A 26,359-nucleotide genomic window follows, 5' to 3' on the forward strand; every position below is an offset into this window, starting at 1 on the left:
AATCTGCTTCCCTACATTCCTGGCTGTTGTGGAAGCAAACCACTACTAAAGGCCATTGTTTTGTTTTTTTTCATTTTGTTGTATTGGCATTAAAACAGAAACTTTTTTGTATTTATTTCTGCTCTGAGATTTAAAACCAGAGAAAATGAGCCTGTATTTTCCACTTAACCACATTTTTATTTCATTTTTTAAAGCAACAAAGATGCATGGATTTGCAGATCTGTAGCTCATTATTATACAGAACTGTGATAAAATACAGTATCTATCTCCCAAAACAGTACAGTAAATGAGGATCAGATGTTTGTGTGAATCCTTTGTTTTCAGGATGTTCCTGTGCATGTAGTTTTCAGAATACCACTTCCCACTCATTTCCAGAAGCTTTTTTTTTTTTAAGGATTATCTTTGTTCAGCAGCCATACTTGTTTATTTAAGTTCACAGATGGGGTACTGTTGGGGTAAAGGCCTTCACACCATTAAAAGCCTAGTCTTTGTAGCCTAAGTGGCCAGGAGAGACCACCCAGCTGAGACATGGGAAAACAGACGCTTTCCTACCATTCCAAAGCCCACCTTTAAAATATAGGACCTAACTATTTTAAAGAGGGCATAGTGGTCATTTAATTCTATATGCCAATTATTGCTGCAACAGCTTTTTGGTAGCTGGTAGCAAAATATCTGCACTGGACACTTCGATATTAAAAACTTTTTTATGGACTGCATGAGGACAGATCAGTGGGTGTGGAGGCCCTGGGACTAAGTCATGTGGAGAAAAAAATAGAAACAAAGTAAGTACAAATCGTGATTAATGGCTCAATAAAGAGCAACATATGGCAAAGACAAATTCTTCAACACAATAATATTCTTTTTGGCAAAGGGAGGGCTAACTGCTGGAGCCTGCTGACAAGCAGCTGAAGTAGCCTCACAAATGGGTGGTAAATATTATGTTTGTTCCATTCTGTGCATATTAATGGAGAACTGTTTATCACCTATGAGTCTCGGATTATTCAATCTATAAAACAGCACTGGCCATCAGCCTTGCATAACAGACAATGTCAGCAGTAAAAAAAAGGCCTGTTTAAGGTCCTGTGGGCAAAATGGAGCCCGGTTTTGGATAAACAGGAAAGCGGCATTTACAATACTTAAAGTCATTATATTAACCCATTTACCCTGAAATTATATGTCCCGCAATCTACCAGTATCCTTATATCCAATCACTCACATTGGGTTGGTGACGGGCCTGGATACTGAATTTGACCCCTAATCATGAGAGTAATTGGGATCAGAGACACATCATAAACCCCTCTCATTAGCATCTATTTCCCACAAGGCCTTGGCAAGTCTCAAGGAAAATTAGAAAAGGGCAAACGATATATTTTGAATGAATGCTTTAGTAGTCTGGACATTAATAGAGGGCAATTTAGCCATATCAAAGAGGAAAAGTGGTGTGTGAGTGGAAGCCTCGCAAACTCGGCCTGACAAAATGAATGAAACAAGGGAGCCCTGGAGGAAGACTTGACCTGGGGAAGGTTATTGACATTGGCATGGGGCAAAATGTTCCCTGTGTTTATATTAACAGATATTTTGAGAGTAATCAAAAGCATCAATCACAAATTGTCCACCGCAGGAACAGTTCCTCTACTGAAAGGCTAGGAGCTTTTTATTTTTTCCTCTCTTTTGTTTATGTTTCCAAAACATAAGGGTTTTCCCCTCTTTCCTCTCACCATCCAATATTTACTGTTAATAAGGACTCCCCATGTTAGGTTGGGGGGTTGCAGAACTACTTTCTCTGTGCCAACGTTTCAGCATGACATTTCCTCAGACGGGGCGGATTTTCGGAGGTTGTCGAGACCTGATGCAGGCTGACCTTGAGTATACTGAGTGCTCTTTGACCAGCCATAAATCAATGGTGAGTATTCAGGACTTGCTGGGAGTAAAAAGGGTCACTAGAGGGGGTTAAGGCAGAAGAATGGTGGAATAGGAGGAAACTGCAACAGCTGTTAATAGGTTTGTCAATGGAACCTTAAAGGTTTCAAAAAAGCTACAGGCTCCACAGGCTGCAATTAGAATCCTATATTAGGGGTTACATATGTCACAATTAATGCATTTTTTTTTTTTAAATAAAAAATGTAAGTTTTAATCATGTGCACCCTTTCATCTATGCAGCCTTGGCAAAGGCTGCATTTGTCGTCATTTCCCTGCACATTGGATGCAGTTTCTAATCATCTCCTCAGTGACTGCATGACATGAGATGAACAGGGCTGTAAGCCACTGTGTTTTCAATTTGCTTCAGCATGTGGTTAGATTCAAGGACAAGACTTGACCAGACCTACAGGCAGATGGAGCATCATGCTGTGGAGAGCGCACATTAAACAAAGATCTCCAGGCAACCTGTGTCTTAAGAAACTTATATTCCTGGTGTTGGGTTCCAACAGCTGTGTACCTTAACACTGTTCCTGCATTCAGGGCAACACTTGGCAGCACAATGCTCATCTTAATCTGATAACATGTTTAAATAATGTTTAATGCAGAATGTATGCAGTTTTATGAGTCAATTGCAAGTATTCCTAAAATGTTCAATTGTTACCAGGCCACTTTCAAAGAGAACAAAAACATCAATTTTCTTCTAAATCTAAAGCCCCTTCAGGGGACAGCAACATGAGAACCAATTTCAGTCATATGGGAGTGATGTCTGCAAACCAACTGGAGAATCATGATGAAGGATGAATCATTATGCCATGCAAGATTGAGGAAGACCTTCTAGTGTGATAATGCCTTGGTTAAGCCTCCTGGTGATGATAATGAAGAAAGTCACTCACATTCTGAACTTGGGGAAAAACATTTTGATTTTTAATCATGTGCACCCTTTCATCTGTTCAGTCTTGGCAAAGGCTGCTGTTTGTCGTCTCCCTGCACATTGAATCTAGATGTAGATTCAACTTCTAATCATCTCCTCAGTGACTGCATGACATGAGATGAACAGGGCGGTAAAAAAAAAATATTATTATTTTTTTACTGTTTTCAATTTGACTATTTCCAGATATTCTCTGCATGTCCATGAATAATTTATGATTTTTATGTTGCATGCAAGGTGCATGGAAGGTGTGTGCCATGTGTTTGATGCTTCTATTTGTAACAATGTTTATATCATCTGTTTTTTTGGCCTCAGACAGTGTTCCAAGAGCTTATGAAGCAATATATCACCCATATATTGTGCGCACTACAGACATAAAAGAACCCCTAACAACAATAAACTGTTAGCAGCCCCCCCAAAGGAATCCGCCCCAAGTGACCTCGGCATTGTTAATGATGACGATCTTTGGGTGGGAGCCAGTTTCAGTCTGATGTGTAATGGCTCATCAATCAACAATATTATAACTAGGGCTTCCAGGTGCCCAACTGCTCCCATGAAAAAAGAGTGAAATGAATATGTTCCACAGAGACCGCAAACCATCTCCATGAAACACTGTTTTTAGAAAAACAAGACATCTGTGTATTCCATGGGTTGGTAATGCCTTTCCAAAATATTTAAAATATTTGCACCACACTGTAAATGAAAATTATGAAACTCAGTGGTGGCAAATTCCCTTTGCTTCATGCCTCCTCTTATCTGTTAGGAGCACCATAATATAACAAAGAAGTGAGATGGCATCAAATTTCAACAATTTACCCTTTCACATTACATATGGAAATTACATGAGCCATAATGATGATTTCATCTCAGACATTTCTACATTATGAATCATTTTAGATTTATGTAGAATATAACTACTACATATTTAAAGGAAAAAGGCAATCAATCATCTAAAGAAAAATTCACCCTGATATTCTGGTTGAGAATCTAAGGCTCCTGAAGCTAAGATGTTTAACAGGAAACATTTCGTTGAGAGAAGAAAAATTTCCCATCCACACCCCTGTTCCTACAATCAGGGCATTTGAAAAGTCAGAGGGTTCAAAGTGTCACTTTACATTGCACAAGGGGTTGATGGTACATTAAATACAGGCCCCCAAACTTCACAGTAAAACACATTTAAATTGATTGATGAATGTACCTTTAATCGGTTGCTGCCGTCTACTGACACCATGGTTACAGTGATAATGTTGCAGGGCTAATGTCACAAAATCGACTGCAGACCTTCAACAGATGACGACCTTCATGTTGAGTTACATTAAATACTTCTATGGCCCCACGGCCATCCACTGAACTGCATTGAATTATGTTACACAGCAAAGAACGTCTATATGAAGATTACATGTAAGCTGCATAGAAGGCTAGCTTTGCCCACAGAACACACTAAAGCTGACAGCCATAAAGAGCAATTGTGTAACTTTTGGACATATACCATTTGAAATTTAGGGCAGGTCTGTTGCTAGTGCAGAGTTAATGTAATAACACTTTTAAACTCAATTTTTATTAAAATACCTGGAAAGGACTTACCTTTGACCATGTCCATTGTGTCTGGAGGCGTACAGTGTCCTGCATGACTCACTGCCCACACTGCACAGCGCCGACCTAAAGATTGGTAGATGGTCTCCATAAATGTCTTGTAGAAACCAACAACACCTGGGTTACCTGCAGATAACAATATAAATAAGTAATAGTTAAAGGTTAAACACACTTTTTATTTTTTGGTATTGTCTCCAAACAGAACTGTACAAGGCATATTATCCCTATGTCACATTTATAGTGGTCACACAAATACCAGCCCTTTTATGAGAGAATGTGAGAATTTGGAGAATTTGGGGTGTACTCACTTTTGTTGGCAGACATAGCCATTAATGGTTGTTCAGTTATTTTGTTATACAAGCTGTGTACTGACTCCTTTACATTGTATCAAAGTGCCAAAAATGTGAGATACTCTATATGTATGTGCAAAAATGTTAGGCAGGCGTGAACCAAGAATGCTTTCAAATTCTAAATAATCATTCAAAATTGATTGTATGTGCCTGAATTTCTAAGCACAGAGGACACCATTAACAGTCAATTGAGATGGAGATTTGTTCAGGATTTACAGTGTTCTCAATGCTGACAAAATACCAGCATCATGCAATTTCCAAATTTATTCTGCAGCAGGACAACAACCCCAAAAATACAACCACCATGTAGAAATGGGAGGGTGTCGATGGTCTTAGAGGTTGATGGAATGAGGCAGCAGAGAGGCTAAATGTAGGGTGAAACTCTACATAAAAAAAGGTTTATTGTTCCCACGGGTGGTCGCAGCCATTGGAGAATATATAAAATCAATGGCATACATCCAGAAAAAGTGTTTACCCACCAATGTGTGCTCCAGAATATATGTGTGTGTTGGGCATAAATGTAGCAGAGTGTGAGCGCCCACCTGTCTACATAAACACGAATCTGCGACACAACAGTCAGACCAACACAGTACACAACTGAATCACAAACACCGCACACACATAGACACAAGTGCTTAAATCCCAGACACTGTACATTTCAGCGGCGGCCTTTAGGTCACGGTGAAGACGCAGCGGCGCTCGTGGCGTCACACACCATCATTAAGAACTAGCTTTAGCATAAAGAAGAACAAGGAGTCAACAAGTCTGTCTAGGACTACATGAAGAGACAGAAGGAATTGAGGAAGCCTACAGTAAGAAAAGATCTGTAGTTAGTTTTCCAGCTTGAGCTCCTTCAAAAATGGTGTGAAACTGTACCTAGAATAACTGAAGCTGTTTTTAAGGTAAAGGGTTATCACACCAAATATGGATATGATTTCACTATGTTCATTCACTGCATTTTATTTGAGCTCGCATCAGGATTCAACAAGCAATTCACTTTTCATTGATGAGCAACAATATTAAAGTCACTGAATGACACTGACACTGATTAACGGGTTCAATGGGATATGTATTGGATGTCTTCGTAATGAAAGCACAGTTGTAGAGATCAGTTTAGATGACGTGTCGCAGAACACAGGTTATCCTAAAGTGTCCAGGGTGAGGTTGGTGCTCCCAGGTGGGAATTTGTGACATAATTTACCCAAGCAGCTTGCTGTGAGCTTTCTCTTTTTGAAGTGCCTTAAAACCTGACAGCCCTGCGCAATGACATCCCAAACTGCTTCACTCTGCCTTTTTTTCCACTTCTTTACCTACCTTGTGTTTCCATTTCACTCATGCTCTCTCACACTCTGTGATTATTCGCCTGACTGGCACAGTGTAAAGCAGCAGATGAAAGTGCCGCAGTGTCCATGTCACTTAGGTGTGGCCGTCACACTTTAGGCCCCTGGCAGGTGCGGAGTCCGAGTGGCCATTAGCTCATGGCAGCGCTGAGTAATGCCAGCAGAGCTGAGGTGGAGAGGTGTGATTTCACACGCGTTGCCCTCAAAGTTGGGCCATTTCACACCACTGATTGGGGCAGATTGAAAGATAAGCCGACAAAAAAAACAACCCAGATAAAACCCTGCCATGGAACATGGGCAACTTTGTGTGGCCAAGAGCCATTCATACATCACAAAAGAATTAATGAAGGCTAAAAGGCCACCTCAAAGTTTAGATCAGAGGATGTGTGCACTCATAATTCTGACACAATTATACTGCCATTGTAATCAGTATTAGGGCATTTTTATTCAATAATTATGTATATTATCTCTAAGTAGAAATTTTTTCTGCAGAGGTAATTGAATACCATTCACTTATTAAATGCCAATTCCCACTGAGAGAAAGTTAGGATATCCTATGCCCCGATATTTAAGATAACCTCCATGAGCCAGTTTCTCCCCATCCTCAACTGTCAGAAGTCTTTCCCCACACTTCAAAGCAGACTTGATTAAGCTGTTTTGTTGTTTGAATTGAGTCTTGCATGCACAGACGATTTCTTATCACCTCAAATGGGTCATTGTGACTTTGCATGGTCCGTCCCTGCTTCAGCTTTGGGCAGGCACCCTGTGATATCATGAAGAATTCATAGTGAAGTCTACGATGATGAGCTGGCCAGATCCCTTTGCAGCAAAACCACCCAAACCATGACACTGCCATCCCCAGTATCCCCAAATGTTGTATATATATATATATATATATATTTTTTTTTTACATAACCAAATAAATCAATTTTTTATGAATCTGTCCAAAAGTCAATCCGGGCACACTTCGTTCTTGCCTAGATGTGTTTTTTGCACACCTCCCAAGATTATCAACTTTGCGAAGTCTGCTCCACATGGCAGATACATGTACCTTTACATTAACTTTATGTCATGTCAGGTCTGCTCTTGGGCGGACCTTGCTGGGACGGCCAGACCTGATTGTGTTGGGAGTTGTTTTAAATGTTCCTCACTTGTAAACAATTTTGCAGACAGTGGATTGCAAAATCTCTTGAGATATTTTTATTTCCCTTTTAAAACCAATCTGAATTTACAATACTCTTTCTGAAGGCCTCATAGATCTCTTTGGATCTCACCATGGTGATACGAATTCAACAATCAAGAGCAAAGCAAACTAAAAATCTGTAGTTTCAACAAGACGCAATGTTGTCATGATTTTCACCTGAATAATTTTTGTTTAAATATTACTGAATGTCAGTGTCCTAGCGTTTTCATCAATGGGAGTTGGTATCTAAGTTAATTTCTTTAAGTGAAATGAATGAAGTTACGTGCAAGTACATTACCTGTCTCTACAGAATTTGAAAGAAGATTTAATATTGATAATGAATGTATTCTGATGATGATTGTTGTTCTGTGGTATTGCCCAAATCAGATTAATTAGCATAATTAACTAATAAAATTGACAAAATTTATCATTAAAGTTATGAGGCTGGTAAGAGGTTCTAAAATAGATATAATTATATCTATTAACTCAAAAGTACCTGGCACATTAATTTAATTCATTTCAACTATTATTGATATAGTGAAAATCAAGTGATATCAGTCCTATGTGTTCATCTGTTCTGAATGAGTTTCATTTGAATGTGAGTAATTAGCTGGACTAATGGAAACAGGTTCGTTTTGGCATGACAGCCATTAAATAATCATTTCAGTGCCCGTACAGCCCAGAGGCCAGGAAGTCTTTTACAACCCCTGTGTCTAATTTACGGCTTATTAAATCTCTCCGTCATGGATCGTGCCTGTGTCCTTTTAGTGGTCTCCCACAGCAAAGATGACAGAGATGGGGTGTGTGTGGTGGGGTGTGTGTGGGTGTCAAACTCCACAGGTGTGATGCAGAGGAGAAACCTTCATCCCCCTTAGTGAATCAAGCTAAAACAACATGCTGTCAATCATAACTTGCCACATGCTGGAGAGATTTATGAAGAGGTCACTGCCTTCTTAACTCAATATTTCAGCTTCTGACAGCCTCGGCAGGTTCACAGTGATAGTTCAGCGTGTTATATTTTTGGGCTTCCAAAAAAAAAAAAAAAGGGGGTGGGGGATATGTGAGATTGAGCAGTCAAAATGGTCCACTTTCAGTTCCAAGAATATATGACAAACGAACTTATTAGCTTATCACCAGCAAATCCACTGGACTCAAAGAGCTACTTTGTAGATGTGTAGGTTTCAGTTCAATTTGCCCCGTTACTTAAAAAAAAAAAAAAAAAAAAGGATTTTTAAGCATGCGCATTAATAAATGTCACCCCTGAACATTCTGCTTCTCAAAAATCTGAACCGCGGCTACTGAAGCCAACACCAATAACCCAAGCACAAGCCACAGAGTTTACCAGACTTATTTAAAAAACGTGAAATAAGCCTCAGAAAGCCTGAGTGAATTTGAAACTGTATCCATTATTTATAAAGTGTCTCCCTCCATTACTGACATGAAATGGCTAAATTGGTTGCAGTGGGGTCAGGAATAAAATGCGTTACATTTTTAAATGTGGTCGTCTGCAGTGTCCCGGTGGCGGTGGCTGGAGTTCCTGTTCGTCTTTTGATGTTTTCATTCAAACATTTGAGAGTCATTTATCAGAAACGAAGTCCGGTTGAATGTGTTGTGCAACACTTTCTTCATGCTCTCCTGGGTGGTGTGCATGTTTTAGGAGGGCAAGTGGCACGAGACGGAAGAGACACAGAGGGTGTGTGAGACAGAACATCCTGGTGGATACGCTGAGGTTTGGCTGTTTGGACCCATCTTTAGCTGCGTGCACAGGCCACGACCCGAGACGCTCCTTCAGATTGGTGGCCTTTGTCTGGCAACAAATGAACCCATTCCTAACAGTCCCAGACATGCTGGAGCTGCTGCCAGACAGACTCCTCTCTCCACTGCAGATTATTGGGGGATCCTCTTCAATCCCCTCCTGTGTGCTGGGAGCAGGCAGCAGAGGAGCCGAAAGCCAAGAGCAGCCCTCTACAGCCATCTCTCAGAGATGAAATACATTTGTATGTTTTTCTTCATGCTGGGCTTTCCAAATCTCTCCCAGATGGCCGCAGACATGCTTTGAGAGATCCACTCTGTGGGGCGCAGTGGCGGTTTCTTTCTTTTTTGCATAATAAAAAATGTTTTTAACAATGGACTGTCACATTTCCTTCCGTGGCCCAAGGCATTACCTGCCGTGCTTGGGTGCAGCGTGATCCAGAACATGGGGGTCGCAGGACCACAGGCTGACTGCGATCCACTGGCAGGGAAGTGAGGTCATCAAAATGAGACACGGATGAACAGTGTTTCGCTCTGTGGTGCTTGTTTCTATTGGCAGCTATCAGATGTGTGTATATGTGCAGAATTACTTAATCAAACATCATTTTTTGTTATTGTTATTTCAGTAATAGTTTCAGTAAAAGTTTAATTAACAACCTGCGTTACCAGTCAAAAAAAAAGAAAAAAAAAAAAGGAGTAAAATAGTGTTCTCTCTTCCATTACTGGGAACCGGCATGTTAAAAGGAAGCATTGCCGGCGCGAGTGAGGCTTGATCTGTCCTCTGGCACGTCCTTCTGAAGAGTTATCACATTCCGCTCTCCCCGGCGCTATAAATTAGGAACTTGTGGGATGAACATTAAGCAGATGCCCAGCGCGGCGCGTGTGAGCCGTGTGTGTGTGCGAGACCCCGCGGCTGCCTGAAGTACCGCAGCTCTGACGTAGTTCTGCAGGTGCAGGGCTCTCAGCACAGTGACACACACACACACACACACACAGACCCACACAAGCCTGCTAACTAACATTCACTAACCCACACCTGCGTGTTTTTTACACTGGATTAAATTGGATCCTTTCTAATCACACTCTACAAATTGAATTATCCTCATGCTAAACAGTAATGTTGTTGAGGATTAAAACTGTACAGACTAAACAATTCACACTGGATAACATTGCTAAAAGGGACAATAAATCACGGGTGGCTGCAATAAATCAGCGGGAGGAAAACACTTTTTTTCCTTTAGCAAGCAGAGAAAAAGCACAACGAATTCAATTAAAACTGAACGTGGACCTAATTCGTCTTTTAATACCCAAACAAGGCAACGTGAATATTGTTAACCACATTTTGCTGGGTCAGTTTCTGATTCATGGATTAAGCTGTGTCCTAGACTAAAAGAGAACCTCGATGAAGTTATACATTCCAAAACGCGTTTAGTCTAGGACTAGGCTCAATCCCACCCGCTGGGCACTATTTTCAAACAGGCATTAAACACAGTGCCCCATGCGTGGGGCTTGTTCACTATGGATTTGAATAGAAACAACAAGCAATAATTTTTAATGATGTTTTTGCATGTGATGTATTGATGGACATGGGTTTAAATCATCCAGAATCAGGGAGCAGCATGCATGAAAGCTGACAATCTTTGGGCTCCTCCCATTTTAATTTTCTGGAGGACAGAAATGACTACACATGGACACAAAATGCTCCTTAGTTATACATCATTATACAGATAACTACCAAATGGTTCTTTCTCGAAGTTCAAAACTAATGCATAAGGCATCAAAAAAATCAACCAAAAATGGTCTACAACAGCTAATTTAAGCGTGTTTACATAGCCACATGCCTTAATATAGCACAGACATAGAGTACAGAAACACACACACTCACACAAACACACAGAAAGAGACATTTGTCTCTTTTGTCTGTCATCTTTGCTCCATCATCTTCGACCACGAGTGAACTCTGTTGCATCCTCAAGCAGATGTGGGGTAACTTTCAAGAACAGTCCACAAAACATTCCACCTGTAATCCCAGAGACAAAGACAATAACCAGTCACCACCTTCCACTATGCGCTCTCCATCCTTCAAACTAAATGAGATGGATGGGACAGAGATGTTAACAAGCGCAAGGCCCTAATAAAAAATGAAAAGAAAATGGCAATATTCACCTCTTAGAGGAACCAGCCTATTTTCAAGACACATCAATACTTGGAGTCCATCTGAGCACAGATGAGAAGTTTGATGAAACCACAATAATAAACTTACCAGCACGTGCATTCATGGTACCACAAGAGCTATGGACCAGCATGACCAACACAAGAAGAAGGGACTGAACTTTCCTCAAAGCAAAGAAACGCGCATACTTTTTATGAAGAAATCAGATTTGGCCTAGGGTTTGTGCAGGATATATAAAGAGAGAGGAAGATTTTTGTTAGGTTGTAATGAGCTATGAAGCACTATGTGATGCTGAGAGCTACTGCAGACAGCTGGCTGGATGGGGGAATGGGGTGGTGGTGAGCAGCAGGTTGTTGTAAAGTGAAACCAGGTGCCTGAGACAGACCTGTCCCACACGGCATCTTTATGCCTTTAATATCAACCCCAACATGCTGCTTCTTCCTCTCGCAAGGCATACTTTATTTACGTACTTACGTACTGTTAATTTATGATGCACATATGCAGCACAACTGTTGTATCGCCACCCAACACCAGCACAAAGTACTGAATTATATCTATTAAAGAATAAGCAAGTAATAAATCTTCTGAACGAGTATCACAAGCAAATTCAGACTAAACCACTCAAAACTCTCTTATTTTTTATATCATCTTCATACAGACTTCATGCAGTCAAGCAAGACTGCTGCCTAGTGGCCACAACTATAATGTCCTCATATCTAGTATATCACTATTACTACATTACTACCTCTCCCATGGCTCCCTCAGACAAAAATAAACTCATATGTATTCCTGTTATAACATGTTAGTTGTCACCAGCACAATTCTACTCATTATGAGATAAGATTTAAGACCATCCATTCACAAGGATGGAAAACAAGAAAAGAAACCTCATCAACATTGTCTTTTCCACTTAGTTCTCAAATGATGGTTTCTGTTCATGTTAACTGGTCAAAAAAAGACAATGTCAATGACAAATGGTTAAAATAGGAGGGTTAGGTCTTCACATTGTAGAAGGTGTGTTGGTGTTAGATTTCATGGACATGGTACCACTTTTGGTAGTGACCACTGTAGGCCATGAACATTCTATAAGAGCTGCAGTTGTCACGACACCAAGGAAGGAGAGGCCCCAGGAGCAGGTGGAAATACAAAAAGGGTTACTAAATTACAAGACTAACAAACCTATAGGGCTCTAAATTGAGAAAACAGATGAGCAAACGAGAAAGGGGAAGGCTCATTCTCACGGTGGCACTCCACACTCGTACCACATCAGAAATTACATAACACATCAACACCAAGCCCCCTGAGTGTCAAACTTTGACTATGACTCCTTAAAAAGCACTGGCGCTGACCGCACCATACTCAAACGCACTCACACACACAGTAGCAATAACAGAACAATAAGACTGGACTAGGAACACTGGTGCAGGCACTCCTTTAAAGGAGGGAAAACAGGTGTAAGGAATCGTGAAGGGGCGGAGCATACACAGTGATATAACTTTATAACTTTTTATGGCCATCAGAATTTAGCCCCTTTTAAAGTGGCTCAAACCCTTGTGCTTGCACTTTACAGGCAAAATGTTGATTGATTGATGTCACTCTCATATTAAAAGTAAGTCAGTTTTCACAATTGACATGGCTCTTGCACGGCTTGAAACCCCCTCACTTGCTGCAAACAAACAGGTTACGGCATCTAGTGCATGTAGAGCTCTCAACTCAACATCCAACCCTCTGGAGAGCCTATCTCTCCTGCTTCATGTTTTGCCTCAGACCTGCCTGCTTCCTTAGCTGTTTAACACCCCTTAGATGTCTCATGTATTCACGATATTGATGGAAGTTAATGTGACAGGACTATAATTGTACGATGTAAATACCCATAATTAAAGAAGTGCTTTGATCCAACAGAAATTCTTTTGCTGACAGTCAGGTGGAAGCCAGAGCAGGGATTGAATTAGAATTTGTTGTTAAGTCATTTTGTGGTGAAATAAATCATTTATTATTAACTATTCATTTATATTTAATGCAAACAACATTCAATAAGACATCATTGTTTAATATTAAAACACAGTATATTACACTGGTATATTATGCATTTATAAAAATATAGTTAATATAGTAAAGCAAAGATAAAGTGCAGGTGTAACTATTGAGGTTATTAAAACAATCAAGTTTTTGGATTTCTATGAGGCATTCTGAAAATTAAAAAAAAAATGGTTTTAATGTTATAATTTGTCAAAATTATGGAAGGCCTTCCGATTTAACTGCCACTGTTGAAAACTAAATTCAACCAGCTCTTCTCCAAGCTTTTAAACTATGGGTAGCCCCAGCTGTGGGTTTATAATATAATGGGTTCAGTGTGTCAGGCTGTGAAGTGGTAATAAACTGTAGCCTATCAAAGCACTTTTAAAGCCTTTCATAGGTCAAGGGTACTGGGTGGTAGACCCAGAATCATTTTGCCCCTGCCAGGCAGGTGAAGTGTTGGTGTAAAAATTGCCACTTGAAGTTGGGTGAACATGGATGTGCAGAGGGACCTGCCACAGACCACCTCACCTTTATTTCTCCATTGTTCTGGCCATGCAGTAAACAAAGAAGCCATCTGACTGGATGGACCTTTGGTAGCAATTGGTGCAGCCGTGTGTCAGTGATGTAGAGAATGTTGTAGTTTCTGAGGTATTTCAATCTGCCCAGGCCCCATGTCTCCAACACACATAAACTGACACAGACTGTCATATATGTCATGACAGCCCTGCACCTGTGAGAGTTGGGGATACAAGGGGCAGGACTGACACGGAGGTTATTGGCCGTGGGTAAAGGGCAGGGGTTCTAAAATAACAGCTTAGTGCACAGGGAGCTTGGCCCTATAAAAGACTCCATTGAGGCCCACGCTCAGTGACATTAAGAGAAGCGTCCAGCCGGTTTCACTCATCCATCACCCTGAGATGAATGTTCCTCCTCTGACATCTACAGTCACCAATAAAAAAAAAAAAACGGACTCATCTCTTCATCTACATCCACTCCAGGAAATCAAGCAAGTGCAGAAAACAACCCAAACAGATCCCAAATAGCAAGAGGTCAGGGGTGGTGTGTGGGTGGCTGGAATGTATGAAATCATTCTATTTTCAGCAGATGAGATGAGGCAGAGGGTGGTAAGTACAAAGACCTCTTGACTGGATTTTTGATGACAACTTATCACATGGCTGTGAATTCCAAAGTGACTCTGTGATTCACTAGCATATGTTTTTAAAGATATCTGCTCTGTAATGCTCAGTTATACATTCTTTTCTAAAGAGTAAGTCCAGCTCATCATGTGCAGTGATCTCTTCATCAGCCAGCAAGTCTGCTTTGGAACCATGAAAATGAATGAATTACAACATGAAACCACAACTGATGCATTAATCAATAATCCCATCTTTTGTTTATTATGGGAAATGTATATGGCAGAATGGCATATTCAACCAACCCCTCATCATAAACACAATGGCAAACTTTATAGGCAGCAATATGCTCAGAACCACAGCTTCGTTCTCTTTAGGGGAACAGTGGTAGCCTAGCAGGTAAGGAAACGGAAAATAATCGGAAGGTTGCCGGTTCGAATTCCAAACCGCCAAGGTGTGTCCCCACACACTGCTACCCGGGCACCTGTCATGGCTGCACACTGCTCACCAAGGGTTAAAAGCAGAGGACACATTTTGTTGTGTGCACTGTGTGCTCATCGAGCTCATCGATTGCCTCATATTTGCCAGTGTTTTTTCTAGGACATAAATCAAAGGAGGTATGCGCGCCGAGCAATGGGAACAATGACAACAGTGTTCTTTTATTTCAGGCGGTCTTGTTGACAACTTGGCCAGATTCAGTGCAGCCACTACTTCACAGGTTAATACCTGCAGACACAAACAGCCGGCTATGCAGTCGGTTTATTTCTCTCTTTTGGTCAAAGACCTGTATAGAGTTCTGATATCTAAAATTGCATTCAATTAAGCAATTAACAGGGATGCTATCTCTGATGTAGACTGAAAAGTATACATACATAAATGCATAAAGGGAATTATATTGTGGAAGATAGGCCAAAAAACAAGTTCTGTTCTCTATACTCTTTAATCTTTGGATGTTTTTGGTTCAAAGGTGATAAACTTGGGACAAATGTGTTTTCTGGTCCAGGGCAAGTCTAGAGTTTATGAACAGTTCTTATTTCTTATTCTTATACACACACACACACACACACACACACACACACACAGGTTTTACAGAAAATGGTCTGATAAAAAAGATGATAGGAAGGTAACAGTAGCTCAAACAACCAGTCGAAACAAATGGGGTATACCACAAAAAAACCATAATATGTATACTAGGTAACATTCAGCTGAGGCAGGAAACTGAGGCTACAATTTACAATTTTTCTACAAAATATTATAGGGTAAGAACAACATGAAACCATGGCTCCATGATGCCTTGTATAAATGGCACACTTTGGGCCCATTACTATCCACCAAGCATTATTAAAAAAAAAAAAAAAAAAAAATTGTCATTGTGATTGTCATTGTGATACACAGCACACAGAGCACACAACAAAATGTGTCCTCTGCTTTTAACCCATCACCCTTAGTGAGCAGTGTGTGGGGACTGTGCTTTGCTCAGTGGCACCTCAGCAGCACCTTGGCGGCTCGGGATTCGAACCGGCAACCTTCTGATTACAGGGCTGCTTCCTTAAACATTAGGCCACCACTGTCCCTAAATACTACGCCTATCGCTTTATGACCACAATTTACCCATCTTCTGATGGATACGTCCAGTAGAATTATCCTCAGATCATCACAATGCTTCACTGTACTACACCACTGGGGCAGTGGTGGCCTAGCGGTTAAGGAAGCGGCCCCGTAATCAGAAGGTTGCCGGTTCGAATCCCGACCCACCAAGGTACCACTGAGGTGCCACTGAGCAAAGCACCGTCCCCACACACTGCTCCCCGGGCGCCGGTCATGGCTGCCCACTGCTCACTCAGGGTGATGGGATAAATGCCGAGGACAAATTTCACTGTGTGCACTTCACTTCACATTTGCCCCCACAGTCAATATATCGCTATGACAAATATTAAAGGTAGTTCTGAAATCAAAAGTAAGTCCAAATAAAGTGGCCCATAACTGAAAAAATAATACTGGGAACAAAATTTGTTGCTCCATTTCTGCAGATCTAATGGAAGTTAATGTAGCCTTGAAACATTCCTACAGGTGTCCCAACTTGTCTTCAATACAACCCTATTGGTCCAGGCTGTGGTACCATACCCTTGTGAGTTTGATTTTACATTTACATTCACATTTATAGCATTTATCAGATGCCCTTATCCAGAGCAACTTACAATCAGTAAATACAGGGACAGTTCCCCCTGGAGCAACTTAGGGACACAATGGTAGTAAGTGGGATTTGAACCTGGGTCTTCTGGTTCATAGGCGAGTGTGTTACCACTAGGCTACTACCACCCTACTACCACCTATTTAAACAATATTGTATTGCACAAATTGTAAGTGATTGTCATTGTGAAACACATCACAGCACATGATTCATACAACAAAATGTGTCCTCTGCTTTTAACCAATCACCATAGTCAGCACTGGGAAGCCATGAAAGGCACCTGGGGAGCAGTGTGTGGGGATGGAAGAGACACTTTGAGTCTTTCCTACAGGGAAATAGTGAAGAAAGCTGTCAGTAAATACAGTCTCCTTCACCATCAAAAGGCACTCAGAAACTGAGGAAAAGAGGTCTGGTAGACCTAAAGCCACAACTGCATCAGAAGATAAGTCAATAGTTTGGTTGATGGGCTCGTGAAGCCTGGAAGGAGGTGTTATGAACTGATTTAAAATTTGGTTTATCATGCAGAATCTGTGGATGCAATTGCATGCAGTGTGTATCATGAACTTTCAAACATGGGGGAGGAAGCTGTTTTTCTGGATCCATGGTCGCTAAGATGGTAAGCTTGAAAACATCGAAATTGTTTCTTATTAGCTATACAGAAAAGTGAAAGCGAACTTTTGCAACTGAGGTTGGAAGAACTTTCTGAAGTCCTGTTAATCTTACTACTTAATCTTAATACTTTGATGAGTAAACAGTTTAGAATACATAAATGGATTCCATGATATATATTTTTTTGTTTATTTGCTATTTGCTTTAATTTCAGAGTACAATGGGACATGTAACTGCATTAAACTCAATAGAAAAAAAAACTTTGTGTCTGTGCGTGTGTGCATAGATATCAAGGTATGAGTCTGTTCTTGACATAATGAATCGTAATAGCTGTTCCATTATCGGTATGCTGCACTCCTGGTTTTATGAGCAACAGTCATACAACTTCAATGAAAAAATGTATGAAGATGATAGAAGAAAACGCAATGTTGTTGACAATAATGTGTATTCTTAAAAATTAGGTAATTGTACGGAAAAGCTACATTTGCATGTATTTGTCTCTGGGCTATTTTAGTATTAAATCTCACAATACCTGAATATATAGGAGAATAGGACCACATCATATGCTATTATATTACAAATTATTAACATGCTTTCTTTACCTGTGCTGAACCATGAACGGTTACGGTGTATTAATTATTACCATGTTTCCTACCTGGAATTATGAGGATAAGTACTCTGGAACTGACAAGTGTCTTTCTCGGGTGAAACAGATCGCGAGTGCCAAACTTGAGCACCTCCGTGGCAGCTCCGCAACAATAGAGATGCTCCAAACACGACTCGTCCGACTTCTCCTCAACATTGTCAGAAGCCATCTCCAGCTGCACCAGAGTCAAATACATACTTTCAGATGCACTCAATGGGCAGAGATAAACACACACTGAAATATTTGCTTGTGAGTAGTAAAATTTGTGGGGTGTGTGTGTGTGGGGGGCACTGTTTTAATACTTCCGCACAATAGCAGCGCCTGTGGAGCGAGACATGCTGAATCTGAAGAATGCGCCTCGCCACAGGGGCAGCTCTTTCTCCATTTCCCCATGATGAGGGTGGGCAGGGTCAGGCAGCGTGTCACTTGTTACCCACAGCACTCTTGCCCCACAATTTCTCAGGGTTTGGTGGAGTAAGGGTGGTAGTAGCATAGTGGGTAACACACTCGCCTATGAACCAGAAGACCCAGGTTCAAATCCCACTTACTAGCATTGTGTCCCTGAGCAAGGGGACACAATGGGACTGTCCCTGTAAATACTGATTGTAAGTCGCTCTGGATAAGGGTGTCTAAGGCTGTAAATGTAAATGATGTAATGTAAATGAGTATTCACCCGCACCATGCACATTATTAAATGACTGAAAGAATTCAGTATGCATGTGGAAATTTTAAAACAAGATTATCACATAATATCTCAAAAACAGCAAATATGCATAATTAAACGTTAAGTAATGTTTAATATATTTCTTTTGGATTTGAAATTTATATTGATGTAAAAATGGGATGAGCACCAAAAGTTTAAGGGACAAACTACTTAAAACGGCAATATCTTCACTTTATTTGTTTTCTTGTGTGTATTTTATTATTAATAGAATAGTATCCTTTAATTTAAAACGTATCTTTAATATAGATTTCTGTCTGAAATTGTGTGTTTCATAAATTATAGTATGTTTGCTTATTAAAATATAAATGTCATAAAAGTACCCAGAGGTTTACTCAACTGTTAAGAGATGTGCTGGAGGTCCATAGTCCAACCAGATAAACGTAGGCGTTAATAAATTTAACAACAATTTAAAAGTTATTGTCAAAACATTTAGAAATCAACAAGTGGCTTAAATGAGGAGAGTCACATGCAGTCCTTCACAAAGTTGCCACAAATGTATGTTGTCCGGCCGATTAATAAACCAGGTTTATTTCGTTTATTTAAAAAGTGCAGTTTGCTAGCGAACACCAGCCTGAAAATTAATGTAATGTTCATCTTACGACGCGTCGCTGCGACAATTACTGCAACGCTTACCTACAAGGCAATTCTTCAAAATAAACGTTTAATTCCACTCGCAGCAGGCAAACGTCAGAACAGTGAGCTGCTCGGACGACAGACGCTCCTGCCGGCGTTTAGAGGAGGGTTTCCTTCGGTGGTTTATCGTCGGAATCCCCATGCTCACTTTACTCACAGCGCCACACTTTGGACTGGAATCGCCAGCGCTTTAGCGGCTTTCTCGACCATTGAAAAGAAGTTTGAAAGTGAAGTGATTGTCATTGTGAAACACTGCAGCACAGCCCACGGTGCACACGACGAAATGTGTCCTCTGCTTTTAAACCATCCCCCTTGGTGAGCAGTGGGCAGCCATGACAGGTGAAATTTGCTCAGTGGACTGTTTTTGCTGAAAATGTTCTAGAAATAAATCTAAGAATATTCATAGAACTCGTAAATTCATGACAAATGCATGCCAATGATGCTGGTGTAAATTTCAGCCTGAGTAAGAAAATAATTATATTCCAATCATTCTTTTGACAAGTAGCCGTAGGCTACTCACCTAGGGTCTACCGACCTTAAAATAAAGACTGCCATTTCACCATGGTAACATATTTTGAACACTGTTCATACCAGCTAAAACCAGTTAGTTTGACCAGCTTAAGTTGGGTTTTCACTCTGGTTATACTGGTCATAGACAGGGTTGTAGTAGTCTCACCTATAAACCAGAAGTCGCACGTTCATAACCCACTTACTACCATTGTTTCCCTGAGCAAGACACTTAGTTACTCCAGGGGAACAGTCCCTGTAACTACTGATTGTAAGGCTGTAAATGTAAATCCAAGCTACTAGCATTATTCGCAGGACACCATACCCAAGGCAACGCACAGCATAAAAGGGGAAGAACGAGACCAGGACGACACAAACTCATTCGTTGATTCCCATCGCGTCTATGGAAGCTTTTCTCTGACTGAACCTGCATCTCATCGACTTCCTTGTTCCTGACCATTCTCTCGGATTGCTCTTGACTGCCTTACATTTGGACCCCGATGTTGCTGACTGCATCCGAATGACACCTCATCCGACCCCATAACGACCCAAAAGGCGGCACGAAGACCACGAGTACAGCCAGCCGCTAATGCGTCCCACGACCACGCCGTTTATAGCTTAACCTGGGACCCTATGCGCAGAGTGGGACTCATCCATCTAGCTTTCAGCTTCAAGCACAAGCAAACTTCAAAAATTGTGCAGGGCGTGGTGCCAGCCTGACACAGGGTACCCCATACACCCCATTCACTCACAGACACACAGCTATGGCTAATTTATAGTCACAAATTCACCTAGTCTGCATGCCTTGGGACCTTGGAGACGTGAAGCCACAACACTAACCACGGAGGCCCCACATGGTCCTTTATTAACACCTTTTATGAGTTATCCTTAATTTTTTTTTTTTTACATGTGATGGAGCACATGCGTTGCCGATGAAGCCCCCTTTCTGTGTGGCTGATATATTACTTTATGGTATCACACAAGCAAGACGTCTCGTTCACAGATTGTTTCCCTCCTGTAGTCTTCTCTTGATCTGTTCATTCAAGATGCGCTCTCAGATTCTCACCATGTCCAGTGAGGCTGTCCAGGTCAATCAAGACAAAAGCAAACAACGATCAATGCTTTGTTTGCCTCGCATGACTGCATGACAGAAATTATTATCCATCATTTAAAAACAGACACACTCTATTCTAACATTAAACAGACATACTCTCAGGCTTTTATTTTCATGTGATCTTTCATGTCTGCCAAATGCGTCATATGAGCCAATGTCAAAGTCTTACAAAGTAAAGAGAAATCTCCCATCATTCCATGGAAAACTGGAATAACTGAAGTGACATTCTTTTACAGTTCACTTCTACAGCATTATGCATTATTAGGCTATTTCTGCACTACTGCGTGCCATCTATGTTGAGTTCCAAAAATCCAACTTACACCACCATATAAACCCTCGATTATACACGACATATAAATCACTCTCTTTGAACCATCTGAACTGTGAGACCTTTGTTGCATGGAGCAGCCCAGTCCACTCTCTCACATTTTTAGACAGGAACACTCTGTTAGCGCACCTGTGGAAATACATTTTTATCATAAAAATGAGACCAGCTTCCTTCAGTGAGAGCAGCAAATGGAAATAGCATTTTGTGGAAATGTTTGATGTATGAGAGTAAAAGATTTTACTGACCAAAAGAGGAGCACATTGATCGATTTTTCATAAATGAATCAAACCTACAGATGTGTGTCAGGTTTTTTTTTTTTTTTTTAACCAGATTCTTCAGGAACACCACATATTTTTCTGAGCGTTGGAAAAGATATGTCAGGATGCCAGGAATTTATTGGTTTCATGTGTAAAATAGCAGCTCTATCTCAGTTGATCAGATTTGGAATTGATTGCAGAAGGTAATCAAGCATGCTGATCTCCTCATTCATTGCCAGAATGACTTGGGACAGCAGTAAGATTACACAGTGAGACTGCTTTTGATTTAGTTCACGTCCACCGTACCCTTGAGGTTACATATGTTCACTGGACATTTTGATCCAAACAAAATTGATTAATTCTATAAGAACGCAATTCCCCTGCAGCACCATATGAAAACCAACTGGTCTTGGATATTTCATGAATTAACTTTCCAACATCTTGTCATGTTAGTTATTCATTACAACTGTCCAACAAATATTTGCCCCCTCCCCCCCTACCCCTAGCTATTTCATAAGCGTCATGTAATGAATCAAGTCACATTACCAAGGCACTCCAGAAATATGATATTATATTTAAAAGACTATCTGTTGTACAGGGGAAAAGGGTTGTGAAAAAGTCTATTTCACTTCAGTTGTAAGTCCTTAATCAACACAAAATGAAAACCAGTGTAAACCTGTACTCCTGGTTCAATTGACAATCATCAACAGACATGAACCTCAGAATCATCATTTGCTGCTTTCTTCAAATAGTTTTGCCTTCTGCTAACAGAGTTAGGGTGCTCAAATATGAGCTGCATCACAGTTTTAACCCATTCTAAGATTGTCTTAGTTTGGCAATAAATTAATGAGCTTTGATGATTTAATAATAAGTTAAATGTAAATCATTTGATTGAGATGATCAGCATAATTTGGAAAATTTTACTAAATAACTGATTAGTTGATTCCATGGTTTGCACATGTTTACAGTATGCCAAATTCTCCTGTTCTGGTTATTTTTGGATTTCAAAGAGATTTCTAATCAATCTTTCCAAGTCTCAAAAAGTCTCTATCACATATTTTGACACATATTTTAAAAAGAAATTCTACAAATGATGTATGCTTTTCAACAAAATCAACTTCACAACAACTCCATGACTGTTCTTTAATGGCCCAGTCAGAGCCCTGACTTAAACCCAATTGAGCATCTCTGGAGAGACCTAAAAATGGCTGTCCACCAACATTTACCATCCAACCTTTGCAAGGAGGAATGGCAGAGGACCCCCAAATCCAGGTATAAAAAACTTGTTGCATCTTTCCCAAAAAGACTCATGGCTGTATTAGATCAAAAGGGTAATTCTACTAAATACTGGGAAAAAATTAACTTAAATGTTTTTAGCAAATGACATTAGCAATATAACAAAGACATTTAAGGTGGTCTGTTTTTCATCCAAATATAAGATTTTTTTAATTGTGTTTTACATTCAGTGACGAAAGCCACAATACATTTGAATGGTGCCAAGTTTGATATCTTGTAACTAATAAGTCTTTGTATTTGTCTGTTGGATTTGTTCACTCAACAACATGAGTGATGGTCAGAAGTCATAAGAGCACCATGGTCTTCATATGTGGCTCAGTCAAAGCAGCCAGCTGCTGTTTTATGGACCTGCTTAGGCATAGATCAGCCCAGTGTGGGGCTTTCAAATGTGAACAAGTGATTTATGTGAAGCACCCAACAGGTTAAGGTATCAGTGATAGGGAACACTGAGGAGACTCCCTGAAATTCAAACACACGCACAGACACAGTCCACTTTTGTATAAAGTACCAAAAAATTCAGATGCAGAATCTTGGAGCAAAAATTAATTGTGGATCCTTCATCACAAAAAACAGTGTCTAAGTTCATAAACAGACAATTATTTATAAATTATTTAATAAATGATTTACAATAATACAATAAATGATTTAATCTCTTAATTGACACACATTCACATTCTATTCAATTTTAATAAAAGTCACAAGACAGAGCAGCGACCCATATTCAAGGTGAGTTTATCTGTTTAACATTTCAACATTTCTGACTTTTTTTTTGGTCAGAAAAACCCTTGGAGTGTATTTGCTGTGATTTACACACAGTCACTCCATCCCTGAATGCAGCACCTGGCCTGTCATATCCAGTCACATCAGCTTTTCTAGGATCCCATTACACCCAAACCCCATTTATCACACAGGGCATCCATCACAAAACCATCCCACACATTTTCCACCTCCACATGACTATAAAACCTCTGCTCTGTAAATTTTCAACAACCACCAATCCTTCTGCAAAACACAGGCCTACCACATGTTAACATACCTTGATGGACATTTGAATAACAGTGAGTGCAGGATGCTTCTTATGGACAATGACCAGCACATAGTGTGAAAGCAAGGAACCATAGGACTTTCAAGATATAAAAGTGTAATATTCTCCAGTCGCTGATTCTGTCACTTGACTGAACGAGACATGTCAAATGTGCCAGCAGCAACTGACAAATACTGCAAATGCTGGGCAATGCATCACTGAAGACAGAAAACAGCAGTAATCATAATTACCAGTTGCACTGCAAATGGTATGGCTAAGCAACCCAGGTTTAATTCTCAGGTCATATGATTCAATAGTTAGAAATCTGCACTTTTTCACTGCTTTTCATTGCTTAATTTAAAATATGTTTTGGTGGCGTGCAGGGTCTACAAAATAATAATCACGTTCATACCACTTTCAAATATGTGTGTACTTGAATGCAGCTGCCTCATTTTTGAATCCCTCTCGGGAAGTTCTCTTTCCAGTTCTTATATCCTGCCCCCAAGGTTCGTAGTCCCTGGTTTTATCCTGCCTAACCTGTCCCCAGTGCCTGTCTGTCATCTCTTTGTCATTCCTGATGGTCCTCAGTGTTTTTTTCTGTAGATTAGGTTTATATTGTACATACTAAGACCCCAAGGCTACTGTGGTGTCAGCAGGTTCCCCTACCTCTGAGTTGGCTGCAACAGTTGAGTTCATTCTAAACTGCATATTATGTGGGAACCAGCGGCAACAGTGGCCTGCCAGTTTATACTTAGATCCAACAATGTGGAAAGGTCAGTTTATGTCAATATTAATTAAATATAGTTGGCTGTGAACTCTACATTTCTAAAATCAACTTTTCTAGTGCAAGCCTTAAAATCGCATTTTTTTTTACATTCAATCTATATGAGTAAATCACAAATAGTGACATAAATGTCACTCATTTTCACTTTTGCTTCATAAAATAGTGGTTTCTACAGTTGATTTTCCTAGAAAATGCTTACCATTTCCTCATTTATGGACCTGAATGTACACACAATGACATGCAGTTAAAAACTGACCTGCTGGCATATGCCCAACAAAAAATGACCTTTTGATTAATATGATCCCCATGTGAGGTGTTGATGACACCCAAATGCCATGATCTCCTGGAGCACAAGTCCACATTTATTTTGAAGAAGGTCAAGTTGAAAGCAGGGCGGGCAGCCTGTGTGTGATTTTTATCACAGCATGTATCTGACTCACAGCTGCACCAGGATGGGATTGAGGGTGCAGTAGAACATCACAGCATTTTACTGCCCACGACACACACTGTAAATCACGGACATGTTGTTTTCTTTTGCCGTCTTGTTACGCATAGCTTATCACAGAAATACTGCTACTCATAGGTTGCTCTACAGGATGTGTTATTTACTACTGGAAACAGGTCTCTAACATCTACTGTACATCTCATTTATGTCTCAAAATTTATTTATGAATTGGTTTTATATCATTTATATATATTTTAAACTAAACTGCAACTTGAAATTAAAATTTCATCTGTTCAGGAGAAATCTGCACATTCTTCAACATAATATGCCTTGATATGCCATCTCTCAGTCTATGGGCCATGACAGATTTTTAATATTACAGTATATCTACGTGGGTTCAAGCTTAACACTTAAAACACAATTTTTTCACCGAACCAGAACGTTACTTTTGATGGACTCAGCAGACATTGATTTCTTTGAAGCGCCTGCCCTGTAATTTTGGTTTTGTATTGGAGCATGCTAACATGTAGGTCTAGGGGTGCCTGACCCTCCCAGTAAGCTTCTCCATTAAATTCACATATGAAAAGAATCAGCCTACGGGAAAAAGACAGACTTGGCCCCTGGCACATCCTCAGGGTCCCACCATGGTGCTGATGATATCTAACCTTTAAACAGACTACTGTGGGAAAAGCAGCACGGTCTGTCACACAGCACAGCTCCGGATTCTTAACAGGGGACAGCCTCTCTGCTTAGCAACATTTGTTTTGGGCCCCCTTTTTGGGGGGTGAGATATATGAAATATCAGTGGGGGGGTAACAGTTTCCCACCAGGTAACCGGGGAGAGCTGGTGGTGGGAAAGCAGTGCAGAATATTAGAGACTCAAAATAGAAGAAAAAGCAAAGCGGTTTTAAGAAACTAGGACAATTAAAGTTGCAGAAAACCTAGACTTTACTGCCACCTTGTGTTCAACAAAAAGAACAATGCCATACGAAATAATTTGCTGCTCATTGTTGACCAGCAGCACATCCAAAAATGGTTGATTAATCTGATATTTATCAATGTTAACATGAATTACATCCATATGTTTGAATTTTGCTTGTAATCTGTTATAATCTTCATGATATTCGGTGTTTCCTACATAATGCCTGATTGCATAGTTTACTCAAATTACATGCAGATTAAATAAATATTGACTTTGTTATATAATTCATATTATATAATTGATCCATAGAAAACAGATGTCCAGACTTCTTCAAAACTAAAGATGCATCAATCAGTTTAATCAATTATGCAAACTAGATTTATTTCCATTACATTTGATTAATAAAACACAAAAAATGCATGACGTATAAAAAGGGATGCCAAGGATCAGTGCTAAATGTCTGCCTTTCAAGATTGTTATCTTATCAT

General features: G+C 40.1%; 1 protein-coding gene across 5 annotated transcripts in view; it reads right to left on the reverse strand.

The window, feature by feature from the left end:
• ldah (lipid droplet associated hydrolase) overlaps positions 1-19,333 on the reverse strand; it is a 43,923-nt gene extending 24,590 nt beyond the window's left edge. Inside the window, exons 1-4 of one of the 5 annotated variants that reach the window (XM_028991114.1) lie at positions 19,195-19,327; positions 18,899-18,912; positions 17,847-18,012; positions 4,433-4,567 (exon numbers count right to left, since the gene is read on the reverse strand). In XM_028991114.1, coding sequence (XP_028846947.1) covers positions 4,433-4,567; positions 17,847-18,006 — 295 coding nt within the window. In that variant the 5' untranslated portion in view covers positions 18,007-18,012; positions 18,899-18,912; positions 19,195-19,327. Of the gene's footprint in view, positions 1-4,432; positions 4,568-17,846; positions 18,013-18,898; positions 18,913-19,194 lie in introns of all 5 variants that reach the window. The other 4 variants (XM_028991122.1, XM_028991105.1, XM_028991131.1 and 1 more) reach the window with 4 other exon arrangements.
• Positions 19,334-26,359: the final 7,026 nt, after the last annotated feature.

This window comes from Denticeps clupeoides, chromosome 1, assembly GCF_900700375.1.
Source record: "Denticeps clupeoides chromosome 1, fDenClu1.1, whole genome shotgun sequence".
Classification (NCBI taxonomy): domain Eukaryota; kingdom Metazoa; phylum Chordata; class Actinopteri; order Clupeiformes; family Denticipitidae; genus Denticeps; species Denticeps clupeoides.